At 24.3% G+C, this 11,315-nt stretch overlaps 1 protein-coding gene across 1 annotated transcript; it reads left to right on the top strand.

Annotated features, from left to right (window-relative positions):
- The first annotated feature begins 2,859 nt into the window (after positions 1–2,859).
- LOC135923978 (soluble NSF attachment protein 29-like) lies at positions 2,860–4,934 on the top strand. The gene is made up of 3 exons (XM_065459016.1): positions 2,860–3,123; positions 3,166–3,529; positions 3,571–4,934. Exons 1-3 carry the CDS (start codon positions 2,902–2,904, stop codon positions 3,738–3,740), a joined length of 756 nt encoding a protein of 251 aa, XP_065315088.1. The 5' UTR covers positions 2,860–2,901; the 3' UTR covers positions 3,741–4,934.
- Positions 4,935–11,315: the final 6,381 nt, after the last annotated feature.

Here is an 11,315-nt window from a genome sequence, read left to right as displayed (position 1 = left end):
TGGTAGCTAATAATAACTATTTTAAATATAGGCTGTTTTAAAATATACAGCCTGCCTGGGTATTTTTTTAAAATAATGCATGCGGCCCGGGTATATTTAAAAAAATTAAAATGCGGTTCAGCCCGGGGGCTGGGCTTGCAGGTCTCTGAAAAACATATCAAGAAGTACAACTTCTGAAAGTAGATTGAAAGGTTTGGATCTTTTGAAAATTCATAGGCATTTGACGACAAGCAAGAATGAGATAATTGATAAATTAGCTCAATCCCAACGAAGATTGGATTTTGCATTGTAAATATATAACATACAAAATACAATTATTCCTAAGAAACTTTTTGTGTATTAATTTATATTTCCAACATTTAAATTTTTTATACTTTATATATAAATTTTAAAGGCTCAAAAAATTCAAATTTCTATTTTGGGTCATTTAAGTGATTCTTATAGTGGTTATATTCACTTTATATTTTATAATTCACATTTATTTTATAGTTTTTCATATACCGCCAGTTATATCCGTTTAATATTTTTTAATTTACATTATTATATAGTTTTTTATATGCCAGTTTATACATATAATTTTTTTATAATTCACATTAATTTAAAATTGTGTATTAGAAAAAGTTATCATTCATAATAAATTTATGCTTAATATTTGAAAAAAAACAATAATAATTTTATTATCCCCCCCCCCTCCCCCCAGACCAAATTCCTGCTAAATGTATATATATCTATCATTTATATTTATTATTTTGGTTTTATATTTGGATATAAAATAGAACAAACCATAAACTCATATCAGAATTTATTATGTTGATAAATTGATAAAACAAAAACACTAAAAATAATTAGGAGAAATTATTTAAATATATTGGAACGTTGTTTACACGGTGATGCCATATCATATTAGAAATGAAACATTTTAACCAGAGTGATATGATGAAAGCAATTAAGATTTATGTATTATTGTGACGCCATCTCGAGTTGGTATATTATATCTTAAAATAATAGTACTTTGTAATAATATCAAAAATATACTCGTATTAAAAATTTAACTCAAAACTGTTTTTCAAATAAGAAAAAAAATAGTTTTTCTAAAAACACATAAAAAAAAGAGAAGAAAAGATATCTAATTTATTACATCCATTGTGGGATGAAAATGTTAAATTTTAAATAATATTAATAGATGGCGTTAAAGAATTGAATGCAAATTGTTACGTATATTTATTATCAAAAGCATTCATTAATAAAATTTACTAAAATATTATCTATAATATATTATATAACTGTCAATTACGTCTGTAAAAGTGGCATTTTACCTAATAATTTATAACCAACTATATATAATAGGGTACTATAAACTATATGTCTACTTTTTTATAAAGAAATCTATACTTATTTAGACCTTGAAAATATTTTTAGGAAGAGACATGGTAATTAAATTTTAAAATTTATAATATAATTGATTAGTTATTTTGAACTCAGTTAATTACAATATTAAATTTGTTAATTTTAAATTAATAAATGATTATATTTATTTAATTAAAGTTATATAATAATTTAAATAATAAAAGTCAATTAAGCTTTAACTGTTAATGCTAAATTAATATTTAGTGAGTGATATTGATAATCTATTTTTAACACAGAATTTGATTGCAAGCTAACATAGTGAAAATATAATTTACACGCATTAATCTAATCTCATTTAATAAAAATTTAGATACTCATATATTTTTAAATAATAAAATTTAATCTATATATTGCACAATAGAATTCCAAAAGAAATCAATGAGGGAAATTCAAAACAATTTATTTTTAGTTCAAGGGGATATTAAGAAGCCATTAAAAAAAAATTTTGCTTCAGTGGGCTATTCAAAATTCTTTAGGGGGCTCGAGCCCCTGCCCGCCCTTTCCTAGTGACGCCTCTGGAGTATGTTATTTGGCATGAATATGAGTTTACTAATGGATGTCTGACCCTTTTAAATTATGTTAAAAATTAACAGAAATTACCCAAAAAAATATTTTATTGGAAAATTAATGACTGATTATATGCAATATAGGTTTGAACGATATTTGTTGATATCTTTTTAGGCCTATAATAAGAATATTAAATAATTTTATACAGCAATATATTTTGCTATTTCATCAATTTTTTTTGATCTCCTCCCAATAAATTTATCCAACATGCCTACCCCCTACCTTCCTTCAAAAAATCTTTAAGGAAAATGCTACAACATACTACACCCCCCCCCTCCCCCCCATTATCCTATTCTCATGTAGAGTGGATGTGAGATTTTGAAAATTTGAATGTGCACAAGTGCTAAAAATAAAATTCATAACTTTCTTTCCTCGCGTTATTAGCTATGTGATTTTGGTGATGGGAGTTTTCAAAATCCCAGAAATTTCATTTTCACAGCAAATTGCATTAGTTTTTTATATTAGAGATTTTGTTGTAAGTATTTTTTATTCATTTATAAATTTTAATTATTTGTTAAATTTCATTATAGGTATTTTACCCTTGGTATGATTAAACAAACAAAATTTAGAACAATATAAGTTGATAGATTTTGCTAAAAGATGCTTAAATCTTTGTGCCATCTATGAGAAAATTCTTCAGACTTGCTAAATATCCTTCTGGATAAAATATTTAGCTTGGCTTTTCTAAATCCAGCTTAAAAGCGAGCCGTTAATTATTATCTTTTTAGCATAAAAATGGGCCTTTAAAATATAAGGTTTTTTTTACTATTTGCTTAAAAGCATTTAACTTTTCTCATATTTGTGTTATTGTATTAAATGGCAATCTATCATGTTAAATGATACATCGCTTGTCATGTGACGACAATAATTGACTGGAAATGATCATCTGATTTTAGAAAAACCTCAGTTAAATTTCAGAAATACTCTATGTCTAGTCCATTTTATGTTTCAGACGACGAAGATGATAATACAGAGTCATGGAAAGTAAATCCAAAGAAAAACTTTTTTGATGAATGCTATGATAATAATGATCAATTCAAGCAAAAAATAGATGAGATAAGTCGCTTACAAAATAGTGTTCTATCAAGTTCAAAGTTTTGTAATCAAATTATCAATGATTCAGAAAATATTGGAGCCCTTACTTCACAAGTTTATAATATTATACTCTGCTTAATTAAATTTTAATTTTAGGAACTTTCTGAACAACGTGAGCAGTTAAAACGAATAGAACAAAACATGAATAGCTTAGATGCCAATTTAAACATTTCTCAAAAGCATATTAATTCCCTCAAAACATTTTTTGGCTCTGTCACTAATTATTTTTCAACATCACGTAAAAATTCTTTGCCTGCTAATAGCTCAAATTCCATTAAAATAAATTCTTTACCCAAAATACAAGATGATGACAATGATATTTCAAAATCTACAAGGAATCAAATGTCTCAGGCATTAAAATCAAACCCTATTATTAAATTGGATAGTGCATCTACAATTATCAATGAAAAAAAAATTTTGAAGAAAAAGGAATTTGATTCCATATTTGATCAAAATTTAGGTAACAATTTGATATTTACAACTTTATATCTATTTTATTAGATGATATGTCTGGTGGTATGAACAGACTAAAGGAAATGGCATTAAACATGAATCAAGAACTTGATTCTCAAAATTATATGTTAGATAATTATCTATACAAAGTTGACAATACTGGAAATAAACTCACAGAACAAAATAAACAGATGAAAAAAATCTTAGGTGGAAAATAAAATAAGCAGATTATTATTTTTTAAAAATACACAAGATATGCATTTGAATAAATGTAAATTTTTAATTTATTTACTATATTAATATAATTTATAAAAAAATAATATAAATTATAATATTAAAAAATAATGATCTAACTATTTATTTGCTCTTGAAATGTTAAATTTTATATTTAAATAAATATAAAATGTTTGACAAATAATGTATTTAACTTAGCCTAAATTTTTTATTATTATCTTGTGATATAATTTTATTTTAACATTATAACAACTACTAATAATGGGAATGAACAAAAAAATCTTCAATTCATATTCAGTTTTGTAAGCAAGCCTGATTCATGATACTTATCATTTACCACACCCATCCTTCTCTTAATAATTCATAATATAATATAATGTAATTTTCCATAAAAATTAAACCTATATAAACAAAAAATCTTTTCCATTATTTTCTTAAGATTTTTATAACTCATATATTTTTTTATATATGCTCAAATTCTTACTAGGCCAGATTATTTCTATCTTAAATAGGCAAACAAAAACAAATACCTTTTTCATTATTTAATGTATTATTTTTTTTAACAGCCAATACATTTTTTATGTATGTTTAAATTCCCAATTGAATATCTAAACCAACAAAATATATCTTTTCCATTATTTTTGGAAAAATTATTCTTTGAATTTATCTAAAAAAATATTTTTTTTATATTTTCAGTATTTTCTAAAAAATGATGCAGTATTTAGGTTTAAATTATTAATCAAATTTTTCAACCTATGAATAATGTCTTTTTAAGTGAAATTTTTTTATAACCCAGTTTTGTACATATTTTCAAACTCTTAACTTAATTAGTTCAATAAAAAATATCTGAGTATTTTTTGAACATTTTTATTGGGGTCGTTTTCCAAATGCGTTTTATCCAAGACAACAAATATTTTATTTATATTCATTGGAATATCTCCACATATATAAAGTGTGTTTTTTTTAGATTTGTAGTTTATATTCCATTTGTTAAATGAAATGAGTATTTTGCCCGTGATTATTGGACTATACACTAAAGGAAACGAATTAATCTATTTTCAATTCGTTTAGAATTATATGTAATAATTCAGATCAGTGTTAAATACAATAATAGTTTTTTTTAATATTAAGTTATTTGTTATATAGCCTACTTATTAATATGATTAATAACTTCTGACAGAATACTTTTAGGTGTCGGTAACCTAATAATATAAGGTTTAACCTAGAGGTTTTTTTCTTCTATTTTTTTTAAAAAATACTATTACATAAATAGATTTTTTTATATATGTATTTCTATTTCGCGAAATTCTTAAATTATATACGTATTTTTTTAAAATCTTTTTTAATTTTATTCCATTTAAACTTTTATAAATACTTATATATTTTTTATTTTAGAATATATAACTTAATGTACTAATTCGGCAATGAAACTCAATTCATGGGTGATTTAATTTTAAAAATATTATTTAATTATCTTACGTTTAAGTTAAAAAAAAATTTTTTTTTTGGAGGGATCAAAGATATCGATTAATTAGTAAAAGGATCTCGAATCCCCATATTTTTTAGGATTAAAGGTCTAAGCAATTGATTTAGAATCATAGATATTTGTATCCGTATTCTTTAACAACTCCGATTATTGTTAATTATTGAATATTCAAATTAGAAAATGCTTGATATTAAAAGGAATAGTCATCTAACCAACTAGAAGATTATCATTTTTTTAATTAAACTTGCTATAAATTAGTTTAAAAAAAATCATTATATCTTTTCAAGACCCTTGGAAAAGCTTTATATAGACTGGACACGTTCTAAAGATCATGCATACAATAAACAATAGCCTCAGAGAGAAGACATACTTCGTAAAGGACGTCTAATTTACTTTGTACATAATTAATCTATAATACTATTATTCCTGAAAAGAATATAACGAAAATTATTAATTTAATACTAATTTTTTTGCAAAATATTTTGAAATATATTTTTTGATAAAGTTACAAATTTATCTCTGAACCAAATTAGTGTAATTCTCTTTGCAATGATTATTAGGGAGGATCTATAAATCGTCAGTATTACTCCTATTTCTTGGGAATATGTTGATTTTATATGAAAAATTTGTGAATTATGGCGTCTTTAAGCGTTCAGTTTTTCAATTTTACCATAATTTCTGACATAAAAATTTATTAAAAATTATTTTTAATATTTCTATCACGCACTTTTTTAAATAGAAGAAAAAAATTTTGAGATGATTTTATAGAAAGAAAAATTAAGGAGGGGGTGGGGGTTTATAAATTTAAAAGAATTGAAAGCAAATTTTTTGCCTAGATACAAATAAAAGGGTTATGAAAAAGCAAAATTTCATTATTCATATTTTCTAATTCTAAGCTATTGCTAATTATGATATAACGCATTCTACTTTAATTAAGCCCTTGATATTAGATCAGGAAAGTAGCCAGGTTTCAGTTAGGGGAACGGAGTAACAGTTTTATCGGGGGGGGGGGAACATTTTCAAATATTGAGACAAATTTGGATGCCAGATTTAGGGGCCGAATAATAGTATTTTTTTTACAAATACCTTTTTTTAAAAACACTTTAAATTTTTAAATATATATCTTATGTTGTAGACGAACGCGTTCATTCAACTAGTTCTGAAAATTCAGAATCAGATGAATTAACATTACCATGGCCTAAACATATCTAAATATATTAGTTTGCAGTAACATATTATATTCAGTAGCGTACGCAGGAATTTGGTGTGGGGGGGGGGATAATTAAAATTTTTTTAAATAAAATTATTGTTATTTAAAAATATCAAGCATAAATTTATTAGGACTAATAACTATTTCTAATATACAAATTTAAATTAATATGAATTATAAAACATTAAATATATAAACCGGTATATAAAAATAAATTTGATTTAAATAATATTAAACGGATATAACCGGCGGCATATAAATACTTTAAATAAATCTGAATTATAAAATATTAAGTGGATATAACCAGGATATGATGACTATAAAATAAATAATCCATAATAAAAATTTAAATTTTTTTGAGCCTTTAAAATTTATATATAAAGTATAAAAAATCTAAATGTTGGAAATATGAATAATTATATTTTTTATGTAAAAGAAAAAATATAGGACATTAAAAAATGATAGCACAAAAAATATTATAGAAACATATTTTTATAATGTAAAATCCAATCTTCGTTGGGAGTGAGCTAATTTTTCAATTATCTCATCCGTGTTTGGCGTCAAATGCCTATGAATATTCAAAAGGGCCAGACCATTCAACCTACTTTCAGAAGTTGTACTACTTAGGTAAGTTTTTAATCTTCTTAAAGAAGAGAATGTTCTCTCATTAGTTGCAGTACTAATGGGAAGAGTTGCTAATATATATATAATAATTTCAATATATTGGGAAAATAATCTAAAAGATGTTTGAAATGATGCAAGGCATCCATAGCATTTTTTGGGACTATATCAACCATAGTTAATCTTTTATACCATAGTTGGCATTCAGCTAATAAAGCATCATGAGATACATTAATGTCTTCATGATAAAAATCTTTCAAATATTTTATTTTTTTTCTATCACCATCTGAAAAAGGTTCCGAGGGCTTTTGCGGAAGTAATATCTGCAGATTGATAAGTGCTTCTTGATGATTTAAAAACCTTTCATTTACTTGGGTTATAAATGTATCCAAAAGAGGTATAAAGACATTTATTTTATAATATTCTTCTATTGACCCTATATTTATATTTGGCGATAAGTTTGCCTTACTGCAAGTCGAGGGAGACAAATATTGAACTCGTATAGCTCTGCTTTTGATTCAACATTAACATATAAAATATGAAATTCCTCATCAGCATTAGCTCTAATTTCTTTGAGTTCTAATAAAATTGTCTCTGCTATTCTCATCATCTCAATCAAATCAATATCAGGTTTTTGAAAAGTATTATATAAAATAGTTGTATAATTAAAGAATTTATTAATACATTCTATGCGAAAAAAAAAATTTGGTATAAGTATTGAATCCAGTAACTTGCTTGCTTCTGAAGAAATATCTCTTTCAGACCATTGTGATATTTCTGTAGAAGCCTTAATAATCGGCTCTTCTAACTCGATAAAAGCTGTTACTGCTTGATGTCGAAGACTCCATCTTTTTGGACAAGCCTTTTGCAATTTTTTTCTCCTTGTTGGGCAAGGAGTTTCAGATATAATTTTGTTCAAAATATTTTGACGCTTGGGGTATCTAAACATCTCATAGATGCTAGATATTTTACCTGATATAAATATAAAAAATTTAATTTTAATAATTAAAAACCTAAGCAATTTGTTATCAATGGTAAAGAACATGAATCCGATATTGCTAAGTTGAGTGAATGGGCAGCACAGTGGACATATATAGCTGTTGGGCATTTTTTTTAATAAATGCCTGAAGCCCATTGAATTGCCCACTCATTGCACGTGCTCCATCATACCCTTGCCCACGTATCATATTTATATTTAGCTATATTTTTGAAAATAATTATATAATAAGATTAATTATTACTTTTAATTTTTTAAGATTCACTTATGATGAATCTTAAAAAATTCAGTTATTTTATTATTACATAATTAAATTAACATTTCATTTTCAAAGTAGGTGTTTAAAAAAACCTCCAAAAGTACATAAAAATGTAAAATTATTTATTAAATAATACCAGCTAAGTTATTATAAAACTGCCCAAATGTATTTTTAGAATAACTGACCTTAAAAAAAGTCTAATATCCATGACTAGAAATTTGAAAATTATAATACCGGGAAATTTAAAAATAATAGATAAATATTACGCCACAAGGAAAACTTGAAAATGAAATTAATTGATAAAGTAAATTAGTAAATGAAAAAGGTAATAATATAAAAATTTAAAAAGAAATAGATATGAATAAATATAATAAAATATAAACATATAAAAAATAATATTTTTGAAAAATATGCCCGGCATCTGCATTTTGGCTTGGCCCTCACTGCGTACGCCAATGATTATATTCAATGAACTTATTCTATCCTTGAAAAGTAAAATATCAGTTTCAAAATTTTCAATTTCTAATTTAAAGAGATATTTGATTGTATATTTATTTTAAATAATATTAGCCAATTAATAATTTATTAAAAATTTTGGTATTTCACAGGGTTTATTAAATTATTATAATAGAAAAATAAGGTAAAAATAACTAAATATTATGTATAGATATAAAATAGTTAATATATTTTTGAATTTTTATTTTTTAGTGCTTGAAATTTCATTTTTTTTAGTTTTTATAAATGGTTTAAAATTTTAATAGTTGAACTCAATTTAAAATAATATCTTATAATAAATTTAATATGACGTATAAAATTTTATATATATAAAAAATCAATAATAGTTTATTTTTAATAAATAAAAATACTTATTTTATTCACTTAAAACCAGGGACCCGGAGTGAACCGTAACGAACCGTTAAACCATTATAAACCGTTATAAATATCAGAACCGTAATCGAATCGATATAATAATTTTTTGAAGGAGTAAAAAGAACCTTTATAAAAATAGGTTAAACTGGTTCAAACCGTTTTAGTTTATATACTTAAGGAATCAAAAAAATTTGAATATCCAGAATTATATAAACTTGCTCTTATAGTACTGGTGGTTCCCGCAACACAAGTTTCTGTAGAAAGGACCTTTTCTGGCTAAAATATGTGTTATCGTCACAATAAACAAATATGAATCCATTTATATTAGAAAATATTTTACTTATAATATATTTAAAAATGAGTTATTTTGAATCTTATATATTTTTTTATATATAATTCATAGATCTTATAATAAAAATAAATTAGACGATGGTGTTGCTTCAAAAAAATTTTTTTTTAAATTTAATGAACCTTTATAATTAGCTGAACCGAACAGGACCTTTGTAAATTTTTTCTTAAGAAACGTAACCAAAACGTAACCATTATAATATTTTACATACTGAACCGTAACCTAACTGAACCGTTATAAATAACGGTTCGGATCCCTGCTTAAAACTATTAATTTTTAAACATGGCTAATATATTGTTAAAAAATATATGGTATTTATCAGTGTTGATAAAAGCTACCTTTAAAAGAAGAAGCTAAAAAAAGTAACAAAAACTACTTTAAAAAATAGTAGTTAAAACTACCTTAAAAAAACTTTTGCGCTACTTTATAATTTTTTTAAAATATTTTTTACGCATCTCTATTTCTACAATAAAAAATATGACTAAAATTTCAAATATAAATAATTTATTTATTTATTGCATCTCAGTAATAATATTTCCATACTGTCATCTCCAAGTCTAGAGCGACGATCAGAAAGTATAAGCTATGACTATATAATCGTTCAACACTAGCACGCAATGCAGTATTAAATTTATATTCATTTGAAACGATTTTCAATATTATTTATTTCAAAAAAATCATCTATGATAGTGGCGTTTTTGATCTGGTTAGGGTGAGTCTAAAATGTATTAGTAATAGAATAAAATTATGTAGGGATAAGTGGATGGCCATGTTTGCCAACTTGATAGGCCACAACCCTTTAACTTTTTATTTATTGAACCAATTTCTCTTAAAATTGGTTAAAAGGTGAAAGGACTGAAATTATTTTTTAGCATGATTTGTTGAAATTCATTAATAGATGAGTCGTTAATTTTAAGCATGTTTAACATCCAGATAATTTATAAAAATATCATTAAATAGTTTTAAAATGAAATTTTAATATTAATTATTATAATTTTTAATTTATGCAATATAATTCTTGAATAATATCTTATGGCTAGTTGATGAAACACCATGTTTTTGGACTGGGCCAGAAAACCAACGTTACATAGACTTATCTAACGATTATAGATACAGCTTTGATTTAAATTTTATTTTAAAGATTGGGCTTATATTACTTTTAAATGTTTCTTAAAACCTTCCGACACATCTTACAATGTAATTTATATTCTATGTTAATTTTTTTATCGATATTAAAATATTTTGCGAATTTAGGTAAAGGAAATTCCACGTTATCATCATCTTCCAGGGAAATTAGTTTGTCGATATGATGTATACATATATTATTTTTAATATCAATCTCCAATGTCTACATTAAAATAATTTTGAAAACTAAATTTATATTGCAGATTTTTAAATATAAATTTCAAAATTAAATAAAATGATTATGATTTTAGAAATAATAAAAATAATTTTTATATAAACTTAAAAGTAACGAGCGACCGCTATCATTTTTTAAAAGTAGCACGCTAAAGCTACCGCTCCTGAAAAAATTAGCGCACTATAGTAGCACGCTACTTTAACAACACGGGTATTTACTTATATTAAATTTTCTTAAAAAAATTTATTCATAAAGTTTTGAAGGAACGTGGACGAGTTTCCTTTTTTGAAGCTGAAAGTGAACACATTCGATTTTTACCAATGAACGTTGAACGCGTTTAATTTTATTAGAAATGTTTAAAGCACTATATATATCCAATAACAAATATTTAATTTTATTCCTTATTT

The sequence above is a fragment of the Gordionus sp. m RMFG-2023 genome, chromosome 2 (assembly GCF_954871325.1).
Source record: "Gordionus sp. m RMFG-2023 chromosome 2, tfGorSpeb1-WG-v2, whole genome shotgun sequence".
NCBI lineage: Eukaryota > Metazoa > Nematomorpha > Gordioida > Chordodea > Parachordodidae > Gordionus > Gordionus sp. m RMFG-2023.
Note: the sequence above shows the minus strand (reverse complement) of the source record. Positions and strands in the feature narration are given on the sequence as shown.

What these genes read in the sequence shown, in the direction of transcription:
- LOC135923978 (XM_065459016.1), top strand. Translation starts at nt 2,902, where the DNA reads ATGTCTAGTCCATTTTATGTTTCAGACGACGAAGATGATAATACAGAG. An exon ending in TTGGAGCCCTTACTTCACAA is followed by an intron (nt 3,124 to 3,165) that starts GTTTATAATATT and finishes TTTTAATTTTAG; the next exon opens with GAACTTTCTGAACAACGTGA. An exon ending in CATATTTGATCAAAATTTAG is followed by an intron (nt 3,530 to 3,570) that starts GTAACAATTTGA and finishes CTATTTTATTAG; the next exon opens with ATGATATGTCTGGTGGTATG.